The 19,938-nt window shown below is 34.2% G+C and overlaps 1 protein-coding gene across 2 annotated transcripts in view; it reads left to right on the top strand.

The window, feature by feature from the left end:
• LOC124360872 (Y-box factor homolog) overlaps positions 1-19,843 on the top strand; it is a 41,682-nt gene extending 21,839 nt beyond the window's left edge. For both annotated transcript variants that reach the window (XM_046814844.1, XM_046814843.1), the window contains exons 3-9: positions 1,931-1,964; positions 4,127-4,382; positions 5,652-5,797; positions 17,183-17,341; positions 17,463-17,606; positions 17,913-17,954; positions 18,906-19,843. In XM_046814844.1, the coding sequence (XP_046670800.1) occupies positions 1,931-1,964; positions 4,127-4,382; positions 5,652-5,797; positions 17,183-17,341; positions 17,463-17,606; positions 17,913-17,954; positions 18,906-18,953 (829 nt within the window). In that variant the 3' untranslated portion in view covers positions 18,954-19,843. The remainder of the gene's footprint in view (positions 1-1,930; positions 1,965-4,126; positions 4,383-5,651; positions 5,798-17,182; positions 17,342-17,462; positions 17,607-17,912; positions 17,955-18,905) is intronic.
• The last annotated feature ends 95 nt before the right edge of the window (positions 19,844-19,938 follow it).

Below are 19,938 nucleotides of genomic sequence, written 5' to 3'. Positions count from 1 at the left end.
TATGACACAAGACTACTGTATGAAAAATGACTTAGTTCTCAATGAAAGTAAGACCAAGCAAATGTCATTTGGGAATAAAAAGTCTACAGTATCTGAAATGCCCAATCTGACAGCAGCTGACAAAATCAAACATCTAGGTGTCATACTTGATGAAAATTTATCCTGGAATAATCAAGTGGACAATCTTTGCCTAAAACTCGGGTCAGCTCTCTATGCCATAAAACGAATCAAGGCAACTAGTAACCCCTGAGGCAACAAGGACTGCATACTATGCATTGTTTGAAAGCCATTTACGCTATGGTATTACTGTCTGGGGTGGATCCACTATGGGCAATCTCAACCGCGTCCTGGGTATGCAGAAAAGGGCAATCAGAGTAATAGCAGGCTTAAATCCAAGACAAAGTTGTAGAGATGTTTTCAAGAACCTGAACATCCTGACGGTCACTTCCATCTACATCCTAGATACTGTCCTTTACTGTGTGACCAAAGAGCCCCCTAAACAAAGTGACGTGCATGAATACAACACCAGATATGCAGGAAACTATGTGCTGCCAGGTCACAGAACAGCCATGCATGAAAGGAAACCGTTGTATGCAGGAGTGAAGATGCTAAACAAGATACCAGACCACTTGAAAGCTGGAGGCCTGTGCTGATGAAGAGGAAGCTACAGAGATGGCTGCTAGACAAGGCTTTTCTACACCCTAAATGAATTCTTTACTTGGGGAGACCCCACATAACACTGAAGAAGCTTATCTATTATACTAATTTGACTTAAATTTGACGCTGTAACATTTCTTGAAGAAATTGTAATAAAGGATATTGTCTATTGTCTAGTTATAAAAATAGTCAATGAATAAAAAAAAATAAACTACACTTATAATTAAGCTTCTTTTAAACAACAAAATCTGACTCAGCCCAACTCATTGATTAGAAGTTCTCTACTAAAAGTTTTTTTTAATAAGAATTTTGCTAAGCAAGCTTTATGTCAGCTGGTCATGTATTTCTCAAGCACAAAAAGTGTCACAATATTGTAACATGTTATCCATAATTTTACTTATAAAAACAAAACAAAAATCTATTGTTTTTTCTTATTTGCTTTAATTTTATTATGCTTCCAAATTAAAATTAAAATATTTAAAAACTTACTTATTCCCACATTCTGATTTTTACCCAACTTTTGTAATGTATAAAGACAATCTTTCATTGTATTAATCAACTTTATTTAAAATTATATGCTGATGTCAAAAATATATAATTTATTTGGTATAAAAATATATTTATATGTAAACAAATATAAAAGTAATTTTTGCCTAAATTCCACTTTATACCTAACTTGAGTTGTAAAGAACCTATGAAAATTCAGAATTGTTGAATGCATATTTAAGAAGTATAGTCTATTTGACTTTAAAATAATTTTTCAAAATTTTAATAAAATTTGTTGGATTTTTTTGTTTTAAGCTTGAAAATCTGTGTTTTTTTATATTACTTATGTGATGTAAATAAGGTTTATAAACTGTTATTCCAATAAAGTCAGTGAAATCAATCCAAATATAATTACTTCTATCAAGTTTATAAAAAGATAATGTACAATATCTATGATTATGCCCGTACCAGCATGATATAGGAAAGTACAAATTTAATAAAAGCCAATATTATAACACATTTTGACTCTACCACCAGTTGAATTTTTAACCGTATCGGATATTTACTCTTTGAATGTCGTATAATATGAGAGCATGTAAATGCAGCAATGACACTTTTAGGATTAAAACTGATATTATACAAAATCCTGTTCTTTTTGTTTTTTACTCTTGTAGTATTTAAACATACATTGGGGAATGAACATTTGCTGGACTGTTGGGGGTTATCTTTTAAGATGCTTTTTGTATTTAGCATTTGGACTTTTAAATAATATTATGCATTTTTTCAGGCATGATACCAAAGAAGACGTTTTTGTTCATCAGGTGAGTTTAGTTTTTTCAGTTTACTATTTATTGCATTGTATATGATTACTCGCCTTCGGCTCGCTGGGGGCTACGCCCCCAGGCCCCCAAAGTAAACACTTGCAAATTCGGGGATAAGCGGAATTCGGTGACTGGTTAAGTCCGGACATTAAGTAAATGACAAGGGATTTAAAAATTGACCTTTTTCATAGATTTTTTTTCCGGATTCGTAAAAACTTTTGACTTTGAGGGCATTTTGCGGTTAAACCGTTAGAGATACGACAAAAAGTGACTGGACCTTTCTTGTTGGAAATTTAATTTTGTCTTTCGATTGTGCCCTCAGATCTGATCTACGACCTATGGTTTAGCCAGAAATGAGCTCGGGAGAAAAGTCTGCACGGGTCAGCTATCTTGAATTGTTTAGTATAAACATAATAAAAACCGACCTCAAGGCAGTATTTTAAGTCGAACAGGGGGTTTAATATCACCAGGAGACTATCTAGTCAAGGCGAGAAATTCCCTGGGTGGGTGATTAATGTTAAGGAGGTTAAGACAAGAGGGGGTTTAATTTCGTCAGGATATTGTCTGGTCATATGAACAAATTCCCAGGGGGGGTTAACGTTACCGGGGGATAAGTCTCCAGGGGGTTATCTGGTCATACCAGGATCTTCCCAGGGGGGGGGGTTAAGAGATTTGGTGACTGGTAAAATTCGGACATGAGGTCATGGCAGGAAATTCCCTGGGGGGGTTTAATGTTACCAGGGGGGTTAACACATCAGGGGGTTGAATGTACAGGAGGTTATCAGGTCATACCAGGAAATCCCGGGGGGGGGGTTAATATTACCGGGGGTTAATGACACACTTGGGCCTTTTTTAGAGGGTATTGTGTCTGTGAACATAATAAATATTCCTCTGTCCCTATCTACTATTGACGCTTAGCTAACGCTCAGCCAACTCCCGAAGTCACTGAACCTTTTCTGTAGATCACGTGATTTCCTAAATCCCGTTTAAAATTTGTTTTGAGTTACGACCAACCGTTTAGCCGCTATCAAGCCCGGAATGTAAATTTTTAGGCGAAAATGTCCAATATTTTCACTTAATCGCGTTTTGCGGTCAAACTAAGGGAAATATAGTAAAAAGTCACTGGACCTTTTTTGTAGGTCATCTTATTTCCTAAATAAAACGTTAGTCTTATTTTGACCTCCGACCAATGGTTTCGCCGCTATCGACCCCAAAAACAAAAGTTTCGCGTAAAAGTTACAACAAAATTGTACATAATCACGTTTTTTTCGGCCAAACCAATCGAGATAGGGCAAAAGATTACTGGACCTTTTCTGTAGATCGCGCAATTTGCTAATTTGATGGGTCAATCAGATTTGAGCTACGACCAACGGTTCGGCCGCTATCGGGCTTGAAACATTATTTTTATCGAAAAAATCTCTGGAATTTCAAATGTTCGAGCGTTTTGTCGCTTAACCATGGAAGATAGAGCAAAAAGTCATTAGACCTTTTTTGTAGTTCACTTCATTCCTGACCATGAATTTTCCGTCAGATCCGAGCTAGCTCCAACGGTTCGCCCGCTATCGGGCTTACAAAAAATGCCTGCAGGGGTGAAGAATGCGCGATTTTTTGGGAATTTTTTTGAGGGGTTGAAAATGAAAAATTCTCACTTTTCGGGATTTTCCTGGTGGTTACACGTGGAAAGCTATCTGTGTACCAAATTTCAAGTCTCTAACTCATCTGGAAGTAGGTTAGAATTAGTATACGTGAGTGAGTGAGTCAGTCAGTCAGTCAGTTACACATGCGGTTGTATATATATTAGATGTTAATAAAATGAATGAGTTTTTTATTGTATTTAGAGTGTAATTAATTCAGATGTAACAATAGTTTACTACTGCAATGATAATATTAGATCAGATCTTTTATTTATATACTGTATAACTTGAAAATTTGCAATAGAAGATGCTAATATATTCATAATTGTAATTGTTTGTATTTAATAACTGGTAAGTTTGCATTTCATTAATTTTGTAAGGACTCAGTTTGATGTACAAGCAGTTGTATGGTAAAGATAATATTTAATGGGTAGAATTCTTGATCAGAGTGGAACTATATAAACTAGTAATGAGTAGTGCCTAGGCCTCGGAATCGTCTAACTACAGTGTTCTGTTTAATGTGTGCAGTCTGCCATCATAAAAAACAACCCGAAGAAGGCAGTGCGCAGCGTAGGAGATGGTGAGGTCGTGGAGTTTGACGTCGTTGCCGGGGAGAAGGGCAACGAGGCGGCCAATGTGACGGGACCAAACGGAGAACCGGTGAAGGGGTCCCCGTACGCTGCAGACAAACGTCGGAACTACCGACCCCAGTGGTACTTTGGCGCACGGCGCGGTGGCATGAGAGGCGGCCCCCCCGGCCGCCGCCCCCGGGACAGTCAGGAAGGTGAGAGAGTGTTCATAAGTCATCTCTTTACATGTTTCACTCGTACTCGTAACGCAGATATTAAACTAATCTGTTATAGCAGTAACACTGGTGAAGATCATGTAATTTTCAATTGTTCTGAGAACTGTGTATAATAACCGATTCTCATTACAAATAGTATTATAGTATTTATGAAAAATATGTAATTTTATATAAAAACATAGGATCAACAGACAACAGTTCTCAGAACAGACTAAGAATACCCAAATAGAAAGTCATTGGATACTTGATTAATACTCCATACCCTCAAAAGTAGGTGTTTAAAGGTGAATATTTCTTTTCTTTCTGTTGATGCCATTGCCTGCATGATTATACCAGGATATCACGTGCCGTTGAGAGAAGGGTGGAGGCAGGTTGTGTGTGGGGTGTAACACGAGTAGAGTGACTTGTACGGCTTCACACCGCGTCTACTCGTATCTCTATTGCACAACTACTAAAATATGTCATAATAGCCTTATTTATTCGAGTGCTTAACAGATTTTTCTGTATAAACCATATATAACATTCCCAAAAAATTTTCTTTTCAAGTTCATCCATTATTTATAAACATTGTTTCTTTGTTGTTTTATTTTAAAATTACAAATAAACAATATTTATGAAAATATACCTTTTGGATATTTAATTATATATTTTTAATACTCAATGTGTCAGTAGTTTATGACTGCAACAACATTCACAATTATTAGGGAAAAAGAGAAACATGAGGCATTAATGCGTCGAGAATCATAATTTGGCTCATCAATATCAGCTGTGTTTTCTTATTTTAGGGCATTCAAAAAGTAAAATATCTGACATTTTAATGTAAAATATAGTAGTTCAATACATTTAAAATTTATTTCATAATGGCAGACGTGTTGCTTGAGATATAAACATGTTTTTTGTGTTATGGATAGTGAACAAGGTGGTCATTCAACCAGTAATAAATCTGGAATCTTTCAGTAGAATTGGAAAAGTATTTCTGTCTCTAAGAACTTATAAAATCAAGAAAAAATTGACACCTCCTTGAATCAGGACTTATTCGTCGTGTTGTGATGTAATCTTAAGCGTAATTAAGTTAACCTGTTGATTACAATTAATTAATCACTGTAATTCATTTAAAGTAAGAACGTATGATAAAAAATATTTCTCAAAATAATTAACTAGAATAAATTAACTTCTCTATTTATTTTAAAATTTAAATAAATTTAAAATTCTCTTAAACTATAGGATTATGACGTTTGTTGATTATAGGGTACGACAGTCCGAAAGACGAAGAGGGGGTGACAGACGGGGAGGAGCGGGGACCCCCCCGCCGCTACAGGCCCCGCCGTCATTTCAGAGATTATGGAGGATACCGTGGAGGACGGGGGGGTCGTGGTCCTGCCTCCGGAGACGATGTAAGTATAATTCTCAATAGATAAATGGTGGTAATGGTCTAGATAGGGATTCACCACTGTTAAATGATAGTAAAATGTTTATTTTGAGTGAGTATAAAATTATTTAAAGCTCAGGGTATTTGATTTTTTTCATATCTGATATACGTGTATAATCTAGAACTTCTTTATTAAGTAGTACTTTATGGATTGTAATTTTAACATATATTAAGTAAGTCTGTTGTTATGCATGACATAGCAGGTATTTGAAGTGTTTGTGAAAAGACATAAACCATTTGGGCTTCATGGTTCGATGGACTTACGTGTCAGTGTATTATTTTATCAATGCTTGTGTTAGCAAGTTGTGTTTCTTACTTATATATGTTTTCTTGTTATTGCATGTTTTAAAGTTGTTTAATTTATTAGTTATTGTAATCTTTTTATTTTTTACCTTTTAGTAAATTCTGTGTGTGGACCAATTGACGATATTTTGTGATTAATTCCATCTCTTGATATTGTTTTAAAAAATAATGTCCTTTCATACAATCAAATTTATGTGTATTTGTTAATGAAGGGGTGTTAATGCTACAATAGTAGTGCAAGTTTGTGTATAAATTTGAGTATACGCATGGTAAACTAGTTGGTGACAAGATGGTCTCACATGAGTATTTTTCAGCATATTAACATTATTACATACATATCTTTGGTTATTAGATTAGTCTAGATAATTCAATGTTATTTTATAATTTTTTTTCCTTTTTAACGCTATGCATAAAATATTTTAAAAGTAACATAACTATTTGTTTGGACTTGCTGTTTACAACAAGGAAGCACTTAATCTCATTCCCACACAGCTTGATGAATTCTTATCCAATGCCAGTGTAAATATCTTTCCTTTTGTTACTATCCTTTTACTTTTTGGACTGAATATCCTATACGATGCCTTAACTTTTTCAATTGGTTGCAAAATTGTTTCTTGACCATAGACATAGCAACTAAAACAAATTATACAATTTAAACACAATGAAAATAACCTATTAAATGTATTGTCTAAATCAGAAAAAATTCAATCACCACATCACACAAGTCAGTGTTTAAACAAAACTTTATTGATTCAAAATAATTGAGCAAATGTTGAAGCTCATACAAAATGTATGAGTTTTTGAATGAGCAAATGTTTTCGGATTTATGAATTCGACAATTATCTCACACAAGTTATTCTACATGTACTGTATATTATACCTTAAGTGTTATGGCTTAGTTTTTATCAGCGATACCATAACATTATATTAAAAGTTATGGAATATTATTTTACAACTAGTGTATTACAATAATATTAACATGAGCATAAAAAGGCACAAGAAGCAATATATACAGGTATAATTAATATTTACATAATGCATGTGTTCATGTGTTGCATGCTATGCTAGTAATTGTTTTAATGTTCTGTTGGATGCTTCTTCGTGGCTTCATTGCCAACGCAATACTGTTTGTGCTCATTCACGGTCTACAATTATGTAATTGTTGAAATTGTATAAATCCAACTAGGGGGTTTTCAAAATACAAATGTGTACTTACAAAATGGGAGAAGTAATTTTAAAGAGTCCTGTTAAAAACTTATATCCGATTGGTACCTAAAAACTGAGTAGCATTATCATATGTACATGTATGTGCCTACAGCAATTTGTGTTTGTTATTAACAACATCATATATCCGTCTACAGCAAGTGGTGTTTGTTATTAGCAACATCATATATGTGTATGCGCCTACAGCAAGTGGTTTGTTATTAACAACATCATATATCCGTCTACAGCAAGTGGTTTGTTATTAACAACATCATATATCCGTCTACAGCAAGTGGTTTGTTATTAGCAACATCATGTATGCGTCTACAGAAAGTGGTTTGTTATTAGCAACATCATGTACACATGTATGAACCTATAGCTAGTTGTTTGTTATTAGCAACATCATGTATGCGTCTACAGCAAGTTGTTTGTTATTAGCAACATCATGTATGCGTCTACGGCAAGTTGTGTTTGTTATCAGAACATCATGTACATGTGTATGAACCTATAGCTAGTTGTGTTTGTTATTAGACATCATGTATGCGTCTACAGCAAGTGGTTTGTTATTAGCAACATCATGTATGCGTCTACGGCAAGTTGTGTTTGTTATTAGCAACATCATGTATGCGTCTACAGCAAGTGGTTTGTTATTAGCAACATCATGCATGCATCTACAGCAAGTTGTTTGTTATTAGCAACATCATGCATGCGTCTACAGCAAGTTGTTTGTTATTAGCAACATCATGTATGCGTCTACAGCAAGTTGTGTTTGTTATTAGCAACATCATGTATGCGTCTACGGCAAGTTGTTTGTTATTAGCAACATCATGTATGCGTCTACGGCAAGTTGTTTGTTATTAGCAACATCATGTATCCGTCTACAGCAAGTTGTTTGTTATTAGACATCATGTATGCGTCTACGGCAAGTTGTTTGTTATTAGCAACATCATGTATGCGTCTACGGCAAGTTGTTTGTTATTAGCAACATCATGTAACCGTCTACGGCAAGTTGTTTGATATTAGCAACATCATGTATCCGTCTACGGCAAGTTGTTTGTTATTAGCAACATCATGTATGCGTCTACGGCAAGTTGTTTGTTATTAGCAACATCATGTATCGTCTGCGGCAAGTTGTTTGTTATTAGCAACATCATGTATCCGTCTGCGGCAAGTTGTTTGTTATTAGCAACATCATGTATCCGTCTACGGCAAGTTGTTTGTTATTACACATGTATGAACCTATAGCTAGTTGTGTTTGTTATTAGCAACATCATGTATGCGTCTACAGCAAGTTGTTTGTTATTAGCAACATCATGCATGCGTCTACAGCAAGTTGTTTGTTATTAGCAACATCATGCATGCGTCTACAGCAAGTTGTTTGTTATTAGCAACATCATGTATGCGTCTACAGCAAGTTGTTTGTTATTACACATGTACTCATGTATGAACCTATAGCTAGTTGTGTTTGTTATTAGCAACATCATGTATGCGTCTACAGCAAGTGGTTTGTTATTAGCAACATCATGTATGCGTCTACAGCAAGTTGTTTGTTATTACACATGTACACATGTATGAACGTCTATAGCTAGTTGTGTTTGTTATTAGCAACATCATGTATGCGTCTACAGCAAGTGGTTTGTTATTAGCAACATCATGTATGCGTCTACAGCAAGTTGTTTGTTATTAGCAACATCATGTATTCGTCTACAGCAAGTTGTTTGTTATTACACATGTATGAACCTATAGCTAGTTGTGTTTGTTATTAGCAACATCATGTATGCGTCTACAGCAAGTGGTTTGTTATTAGCAACATCATGTATGCGTCTACAGCAAGTTGTTTGTTATTAGCAACATCATGTATGCGTCTACAGCAAGTTGTTTGTTATTAGCAACATCATGTATGCGTCTACAGCAAGTTGTTTGTTATTAGCAACATCATGTATGCGTCTACAGCAAGTTGTTTGTTATTAGCAACATCATGTATGCGTCTACAGCAAGTTGTTTGTTATTAGCAACATCATGTATGCGTCTACAGCAAGTTGTTTGTTATTAGCAACATCATGTATGCGTCTACGGCAAGTTGTTTGTTATTACACATGTATGAACCTATAGCTAGTTGTGTTTGTTATTAGCAACATCATGTATCCGTCTACAGCAAGTTGTTTGTTATTACACATGTATGAACCTATAGCTAGTTGTGTTTGTTATTAGCAACATCATGTATCCGTCTACAGCAAGTTGTTTGTTATTACACATGTACTCATGTATGAACCTATAGCTAGTTGTGTTTGTTATTAGCAACATCATGTATGCGTCTACAGCAAGTGGTTTGTTATTAGCAACATCATGTATGCGTCTACAGCAAGTTGTTTGTTATTACACATGTACACATGTATGAACCTATAGCTAGTTGTGTTTGTTATTAGCAACATCATGTATGCGTCTACAGCAAGTGGTTTGTTATTAGCAACATCATGTATGCGTCTACAGCAAGTTGTGTTTGTTATTACACAACATCATGTATGCGTCTATAGCTAGTTGTGTTTGTTATTAGCAACATCATGTATGCGTCTACAGCAAGTGGTTTGTTATTAGCAACATCATGTATGCGTCTACAGCAAGTTGTTTGTTATTAGCAACATCATGTATGCGTCTACAGCAAGTTGTTTGTTATTACACGTGTATGAACCTATAGCTAGTTGTGTTTGTTATTAGCAACATCATGTATGCGTCTACAGCAAGTTGTTTGTTATTACACATGTACACATGTATGAACCTATAGCTAGTTGTGTTTGTTATTAGCAACATCATGTATGCGTCTACAGCAAGTTGTGTTTGTTATTAGCAACATCATGTATGCGTCTACAGCAAGTGGTTTGTTATTAGCAACATCATGTATGCGTCTACAGCAAGTTGTTTGTTATTACACATGTACACATGTATGAACCTATAGCTAGTTGTGTTTGTTATTAGCAACATCATGTATGCGTCTACAGCAAGTGGTTTGTTATTAGCAACATCATGTATGCGTCTACAACAAGTTTTTTGTTATTACACATGTATGAACCTATAGCTAGTTGTGTTTGTTATTAGCAACATCATGTATGCGTCTACAGCAAGTGGTTTGTTATTAGCAACATCATGTATGCGTCTACAGCAAGTTGTGTTTGTTATTAGCAACATCATGTATGCGTCTACAGCAAGTTGTGTTTGTTATTAGCAACATCATGCATGCGTCTACAGCAAGTGGTTTGTTATTAGCAACATCATGTATGCGTCTACAGCAAGTTGTGTTTGTTATTACACATGTACATTCATTTATGAATTTAACATTATTTTGATATGTAAATGGAAACATCTCTACAGCCGACAAGACAGTCTGCCTTCTAAACCAATGACTCATTCACTATCCTAACACTCACGTAAAAGACATTTTTAGACATTTAGTATGGTTTTGACGCTGGAAAAATCTATAAGTTAACTCATACAATTTTTGCAGCTTTTATTTTTAAATTGATACTAAATTATACAGGAAATTCAAATAATTTAAAGACTTGTTATTCCTTTCTTTTTAAGTAACATGTTACATTCTGAGTTTCATAATTATCACCTCAGCGTAAGTGTCTTTAAGAATTGTCTATTCTGCATGACATCTCGTCTCGATTGTTGTTGGGCGCTCTTTTCTGTTTGTGTGTCTCATTGTGGGGCTGTGCTGTTGGTACTGTGGTACATGAATAATAATTACTTATTATAAATGGAGGATTTTAATAAGTAAGGAATCATTTCTGTACACCATCACATTCACGCAGGCCGCATCATCACTAAACAGTCACCCGAACCAATGATGCAAATAATTTACTTTGTAGGCCTATGGAGATGAACCACCTCCTGACTACGAATGATCTCGGCTACTGAAGACACTCTTGTGAGACAGTGAAACCGTCAAGTTGATGATGGAATTTTTTATACAAAAGAAATACCTCAATGCTGAAATCGTGTGGAAGGATTTTAGTGTGATAAAATTTTGTTTTAAAGTGAATCAATCAGAGCAGAAATATTAAATGAGAATTTTTTTAAGTCACTAGTATTATTATTTTATACTGCGTTGGCTAAAATAAATTTAAGTTCTTGCTTGTCATGCTAATTTAATCCTAGCATCCAGTATTTTAAATTACTTTATAGGCCTAGTATATTTTTGTTTTGGTAAAGTGGTTTTATAACCTTATTGAAGCCTGTACTTTACTGCATTTAGTTTATATCAGTTTTTTTTTAGTGTGGCAGTGTTTTTAGTCCTAAGAAATGCTTAGATGTTAAATTTTGGTGGAAAGGGAATTCAACAGGGGGTTAAATTGATATCCTCGAGAGGATTCAGTGCATCCTTCAAACAAGGAAGTCAAATCTCCAAGGATATCTTTTGTCAATCAAGAAAGTACACGAACCACGTGGGAGAAGATTCACCATAAAAATGTATCCCAAAAGAATTTATGGGGAACCAAAACAAGTAATCGCAAATCTGTTCAGCTTTTAAGTAACATCTTTAAACTTTTTTACTATTCTTACGCCATAAAAACAAAAACCCATGAGAATCTCTGTGATTAAGAATTGTTGATAGTGCGTAGTGTTTGCACTTAGAATCTCCTTATCTCCTTATTAATACAATGAATGGTGTAGTATTGATTGTGCTGTGGGTGTGGGTAAAAGAGTAACAACCTCTGTCTTTACTGATTTGGTAACAAAAATAAAAAGAGTCAAGAAATGTTCAACAGACTACTTAGTTTGTTTGAAATGTTTCTTAGTTTTATTATTTTGTCAACATCACATATAAGGGGCAGCTTCAAATGTTCAAAATGGTGTACTTTTTCAATTTATATAAAAAAAAAACCAATGCTATTTACAAAAAGTTTTTTTACCTCATTTATATACAGAATGCAGGCTAATGTAATTTTAGGCTCTAGCCAAGTCAATTTTTATTTGTAACCCAAAGTTTGAGCCTTTACCTATTTTACATTTTTAAATACTTGCCCATCATTCATATTATCCATAAACCTTTATTCAGCAGTGTGTCTGTGTAATGCTTAATCCAAATTTCCTCTTCTTTCTATTTGGATTTTAGTAGTTTTTCTAAGGTACATTGATAGTGGAATTAGATGTTTTTTACTGTTTATAAGTAGAGATTTTAAAGAATTATCCTTGATGTCCTTGGCACAGGAAATACTGTGCAAATATTACACGGAACTATTGTTATAGTTGTTTTCAACATTGTTACAATTTCTTGCTAATACTGTACCCATTCGCCAAAGTGAATAAAATAAATAATTTGGTGCAGATACTGGTCAGTCCAAGCACAAGGATGGTAGTAATCTATAATCAGTAAAACCTATAACTTGTGACAAAGTAAAGAAAATGAGGATTGTTAGTAAGAGGAGGGAATAGGGGAGACGAATTGGTTCTTCTTCATCTAATTTTTGTAGAAGCTGAAATGACAGTTAATTCATAACGTAAAGATTAACAGTTTAATTGCATCATAATTGGTCATAATCAATGTTGTTGCATTAAGAATAAAAATATGTAGTATCTTTGACAAGTAAATAATATTAAAAAGTGATTTTGTTTTATTCTTATACCATGATTAACTTTAAAAAAATTTTAGGAGTCATTTTGGTAATTAATGTTTATGAAGTCTTTACGATGCAATTACTTTAAATTTAATTTGTAAGAATAATTGTTGTAATCATCCAAATATCAAATAAAAGATAATTGCTGTTAATTAGTTTGTAATGCTTTAGAATATCATCATGTATTAGAATAAAGGCAACTTCTACACTTTGATCCATGTCCCTGATCTGCTGCGGAGATGTGAGCCTTATCAGATGTGACTTCAATTGTGTAATATTTTATTTTTTAACCTCATAACTGCTAATCCTGTGTTAATACAAGCGATTCTACTTTGCATTCAATTGCCTATTGCTATGTTAGAATAGAATGGAATATATTTATTCCATTGATTGTATATATATATATATATATATATATATATATATATATATATGTATTAAATTGGATGAGTAAGCTAATCAACAGTGTGTAACTTATCTGACAATGATGGAGATCGCAATGTGGACTCAATTTAATAACCACGATCTGACATAATGAATCGGGAGATTCTGTCAGTAGTTTAGTAGATGAGGATGTTGGTAAAGCTGATCATGGCGGATGAACAATGCGCTAATATATGTTGACTGTGTGAGGCTAACAAACACTGCTCTTAAAGCGTTAATACAACACAAATTTACAAATATTACTAAAAACGCAGAAAAACATCAAAAGACTAGGACAGATAATGTTTCAGTGGATTAACTTCTGCAAATTCCACATGACAAATATAGTCTGAAACCTAATTTTGTGTTATAAGTTGATTTTAGGCACTGATTTGGTTTGTGGGGCTTTTCATTTTCGTAAATTAACTTCGGTAATTGCCTGTCTGTGGACTCACCAGTGTTCTGAACAATATTCGTTATAAATTCAAATGTCGACTTAATGGTGAATTTATCTAGATTTGTTAAGCTGATTGATGTTTGAACCACTGCAGTCAGGTTTTGTATGTCATCTTTTTAGTTTAAAGGTAGGCCTTAACTTTATTACTTGTTTTTGTGTTGCTTATTTTACCAGTAGACATTAGATTAGCCCTGGAAAGTGTCATGTGGCACATCAACATACTTTCATATTACATATACGAAACGTAATTGTAATAAGCATAAAAAAATAATAAAAAGTTCCCAATTTCAAGATGAATACTTCCTGAGATCCCAAAGGTAGCTAGCTTGCGTTGATTACTCTGTATATTATACAGGATGTTTGTATTTTGATCCAAAAAATTATTTATACAAACAATTAACAGGTTTACCTACTCTAGCCTTGTTGTTATACACTATTTTTTTTTTAATCTGTTGTTAGACATCAGTCAACCTTCCAAATGAGGCACCTGTTTTTGTAAACCTGAGACTAGAAAATATCAGTGTGTACTTAAGAACGTATTATTATAAGAATGTATTTGCTGTCTGCTGCTGTGAACTCATTCCAGTTAACTTTTGTGAAAAGATATGTTATAAATATACAAATTTCTTTGTTTATTTTGACAATAGAAGGTTTGTGAAGGTGACATGGGTATTTGCCAAGGTCCTGAATGAAGGTGGACAGTAAACTCCACTCTTGACTATAAGGAATCACCAAACCTTTTTTATAGGGTTCAGCTGATTTCTAACATAATCATGAAAAAACAAAATTAAATTGGTTATTTCTTGTACAATAAATGTTCAAAACGCTCAGTTGTTGACTGCACGAGCACGTGATTACCTCTATGTCACCTTCTAGATTGACAGTTATTTCTTGTATTGTATGTGTGAGGACTGTCCAAGAAGTAACTAACGTTTGGAAACTAAAATTAAAATGAAAACCAAATTTAATTATACACATTTGAAAGGTTCAAGCTTATATGTAATTATCTCAATAGATATCTCCCACCTGTGGTTTAAACCACTAGTTTGTACTGTTATTGCAGTGCTCTGGAAATTTGGTCGAAATGTCACGTAACTTCTGTAACTAACACATCAGTCACACACAAGGTTAGGTCTACACTGCAGTGTCATTGTCAACATTAGTGCAGCCATCTTTAGCACTGACCCATTGGGTTTCACTAATTATCCCTTTTCTGTAGATGTCACAAAGATTGTGATAGATTTCAATTCTTTTGTAGTTCTCTGTGAATGAAATCCTAATCACAGAACACATTTTACAAATGGAAGTTTATATTGCAGTGCACATTTTAACTTGTCACTGAAACCAAAAGCTTTTTTCTGGGCAGTTTTTAAAACTAGAAAATTTTCTCTGTATTGAAATGAATTTTGTTGTTAGTATCGGTTATTGTGTAGTTCTTATGGAATTTTGTTAGTTGATTTTCTGACGAGTTGTTGATAAGTTTTATTCTCTTCAGATTCCTTTAGAATTCCATTGTACAAGTAAATAAGTAACACAGATGGACAACAAGTTAAGAGTTAATTTATTTACCACCATGTGCAAAACCATTAACGCCTCTGCCCGTAATACTCCAAACTCATATGTGTAATATAGATTATGGCAGTGTAATTTTATTGTTTTCATAAGTTTGTGATATAAGTTACCGTATCCAAATTATGTATCTAATTTTTATTTTAAGATTTATTACCTGTCTTGTAAACACTTTATTTTCTTATGTTAAATTATTAATTAATTTATACTATCATCGTTCATTTTCTAAACACGTTTTACAGAACAGCATCCGAAGATGTAAGATTTGGTATACACAATGTAATATTTTGTACTTGTGTTAAGGTATTTCTTGATTAGTTGGTGGTTTTAAATAATTAACTACTAATAAATGTAACTATTGTATACCATATCTTTTTGCCTATTGTGTGTTTTATGTTTAAGGCACATTTGAAGTCACCGGAAGCAAATTTTCAGAATTAAGATTTTCAATATAAAAATTATATTCCTGCAAAAATCACTCCACTACTCACTCGGCTACTGTCTAACATATAAGTTAAATATTACATGAGTAATACTACATATGTACAACACAGAATAGACACTGGCCACAAATATATATTACTGATTGATATCTCATCATCTCTCAGATCACATCCCACTGTAATCAATATGTTAATGTGCTGTGCTGTAATTAGTCATGTAATTGATATGTGATGGCACCATGTGGGCAAGGCGTAGTTCAATCTACAATAAATAGCGGTAAATTATAGTGCGCACTGTTCCGTTTATAATACCAGACTTTGACATTTTCACACCACTATTGTACTGGGTTGTCGGTTAATCATAAACTTGTTGGTTTTTCTCTGTTTGAAGTTTGTTTTCGATAATGGAAGGATTGTGAGGGAAACAGGGTTTTTACAGGAGTTTGCCTTGCCTTCGTTTAGTGATACAAAAAATCAGTAACACTATGTTTTAAGATCTACAAACCTACCTACTACATAGAACTGACACTATTGGCCCCTGAACAGTTCTATGTGGTTGGTCAGTGAGTGCAGATCTATTGTGACCTGCATGTTTTAGAGTTGGAGTTAGTCTACTTGGAGTTGACACACAACATGAGTCTACTTGGAGTTGACACACAACATGGTTGTTATGGTTCCCGACTTAAGTGTGTCATAACACACTGATATGATTTGTTTATTTTAACCTAGATTGTAGTTATGTGTTTGGTTACTTATTCACCTGAAGAAGAGATCAGATTGCAGATCTCGAAACATAGTGTTACTGATTTTTTTGTATTATTTAAAGATGGTAAACGTCTGGAAAATACCTGTTTCCATTAAGTTTTTGTCACATATAGCAATTACAAATTTCTGAAACTTTTGTAAATTTTTTATTTAACAACACAATGTCAAGATTGAAAGCCCTAAAACTAATTTTATTCATAACAGAAATTTCTTATGAATCTGTATGGGCTTCTTATCACACCTTCAAAAATGTGCTAAATGGCTTTTACAGTTTATGTACAACAATTTTTTTTAATAGTGAAAATCAAATCGAACTTGTAAACTGCTTACAGGATTTATACTATAGTTCACTACTATGTGAAGTAATTCGATCGCTCTGCTGCGGCAAAACACTTACTCTGACATTTGTAATTTAAACAGCTCATTCAAACAAAAAAATTATTCATACATCATTAAGCTTTTACATGTCATATGTTGGAATATTAATACTAAAAACTGTATCAAGTTTATTAGATTAAACCAAATAAAATAATTGTTTATATCTTTTATATACATGTCCTTGTATATTGTAGCAGGGTGAAGGAGGGAACCAGTCATCAGGAGGTGGTGGAGAGTACGAGGGAGGCGAGCCGAGGAGGGGGAGAGGGGGCGCACCACGCCGATTCTTCCGCCGCAACTTCAGAGGGGGACGTCCGCCCCCGCCTCGTGCTCGTAGCTCCGAAGGCCCCCAGGTAAACAATACATTCTCTCCGATGTAACTATATTTTCATAACACAAAACTGTGAAGTATAAATACTTAAACATAAGAATGTTTTATTACTTGTAGATTATTGAGTATGATGATTGTTGCAGAACAACAGTGAGGGGGAGGGAGATGGGGGGAGGAAGGAGAGTGGTGGGGGACGAGGCGGCCGTCGTGGTGGTTATAACAACCGCCGCAGGCCTGCACGCAACCATCGCAACAGTGCCCGAGACAGTGAATCTAAACCACCTAAGGTCGGTATAATTTGTTCCAAACTTGTACATTTATTATAACATCAATCACCCCTTTTAATTTGGGCCTGTTACTGTAGAAGTTAGCAAGTATCATGCTTTTGGTGTAGAATGTCATCGTGCCAAACTTTCATCACTGCTGTGACATTGAAGTGGTTGAAGGTCGTTACTCACATCCTTTGTTGATTAAGATTTTGATTTTGATATAGATCTCGTACAAACCCATTATCAAGTTATCAGTGAAAGTGTTTTTAGAACAAGTTCATTGTGAAACCTGATGCCAAATTCAATAAATTGTGTTTTTTTCAGTCGGAGGCTGCTGATGCTGAACCGCCCACTGCTCAGCCTAAAGTGAGTTCTTATCTCTTAACTGACATTTTAGCTTGTAAACTATTTTCTTGAATTTTGAGCAGCCTGGTTAGACCAACAATTTAGCCTATATCAAACCAGCGAACAAATGTGCAAAACATATTTACTTGTAAAGAAGGACATGAAAAGAATGTGTCCACAATTGAAAACAATACTAAATTTTGCAAAAACCATGAAAGATTTGTAGATAAATTAAGGGCTTTTCCAATGTTCAGTTGTAAAAAAATGGTTATTTTGATATAACTCCAAATTTATTTTGTAATAATCAATCCTAAAGTATGCTACAATGCAGTGCAGCATTCTATAGTAAAATATAATGAAGTTGTAAAATTTAAAGTACAGATATTTTTTTAAAGAAATTTAACGTGTGCCATTACTCTTTGGGAGAAATAGTTCTTTAAAAGATATTAAATTGTCAAGAATATAAGCTTTCAATTCACCTGAAACTCTAATAATAGTAATTTAAACTTAAAAAAGAAAGATAAATCTTTGAGTCGATGAAAAGTAAGTACCCGTGACTTTCATGAAATTGGTTTGTATAAAATTTATTATTGCACTGACATCTGGCTTGGCTCATGGTGCTATTATATCTGTTGTAACAGTATTAAAATCCTTGGCTTGGTAAGGATTGTTGGCACAGCTTTACCATTTACACCAGCAATGAATTCGGCATTAGAACAGGGATAAGATTTATTATTTCAACTGGACAGATTGAAATATCACTATGATAAAAATAGGATTATGGAATAAAAATAACTTATATATAATGAATAAAATAACTGTACCGTATTTACAAACATTTTTCTTCGACTAGCTCTTATCTTCACTGATCAAATACCATATACAATACTTTTATTGCAATAATTAAAATTGTGTCAGAGGTATCATCTGATTGCAGCAATGTACTGACAGAGATTGTGATCTGTGTTGCAGGAAGCTACCCAGCCTGTACAGAACACCGTCACGGAGAGTGCTGCTTAACAATCTTCATTTCTTTTGTTTCCGTTAACATCCAGTTTTTGTGTTAGTGCATGAACTATTTATATTTAAACATTGACGGTTGAGTTTGGTTTCGTCGGGGGATAAACTCTTTAGTTTGTGTTTTCCCTAAGGTTTGTAGTGATCTCGGCATCTCATTTCGGCTCCCAATTTATTGTTTTAGCTTTACCGACAGGGATTTTATTATTTTTTTATATTTTGTCCATTGATTTAACAAAATGTTAGTTTTACTTTTGACACTTTTATTGTTATTTAAATTTTTATAAAGGTTTTTCTTATTTTTAGCTATGTTAATTTATTATTGTTTGAGCGTAGGAAATGAGATTTCCCAGGTTCTTTGAGTATCAACCATAAAATCTGTGTTTTCATAACATAACCTAGTCGGTTAATTGTAAGTGCACGGCAAAGTGAGTGGCTAGGCGCAGGAGGAGGTTTGCTGTGCGCTTGCATCAGTTGTGTCATGTCACGCTTGTCATCAATGCAGGTGTTTGTGGAAACAACAGCGCGTGAAACGAAAGAATATTCACGGGTGGCTTGAAGGGGAACCACACCGCCGTCTGGTCATCTGTCCGGTGTGGGATACCATCACTAACATCACATATTACCATTAACAGCATGAAGTCGGCTAAATCGGCCGACATTGAAGATCAAATCTCTGACGACTGTCCGTAACCGTCATCAAATGTGGGTACGGACCCGTCGTCACCAGGAACTTATTACTGCCAATTAGTAATATCGATTACTTTAAAAGCATGTTTTACATCAAATGTGGCAAATTGTCGATATATCGAATTTAAATTATGTACAAAAATGTCTAAATCAATTTTTTCACGAAACATTTGCATTTTGAATAAACAAGCCAAAAAAATGAATGTAATGTTTTTATTGGAAACCCATACCTTGTCCTAACTCCTTCTGGGTAATGTTTATATGGTAATACAAATGGACAATTTGAGTTGTTATAATT

Source organism: Homalodisca vitripennis, chromosome 4 (assembly GCF_021130785.1).
Source record: "Homalodisca vitripennis isolate AUS2020 chromosome 4, UT_GWSS_2.1, whole genome shotgun sequence".
Lineage (NCBI taxonomy): Eukaryota > Metazoa > Arthropoda > Insecta > Hemiptera > Cicadellidae > Homalodisca > Homalodisca vitripennis.
The sequence above is the reverse complement of the archived record's forward strand: the minus strand, read 5'-3'. Positions and strand labels throughout refer to the sequence as shown.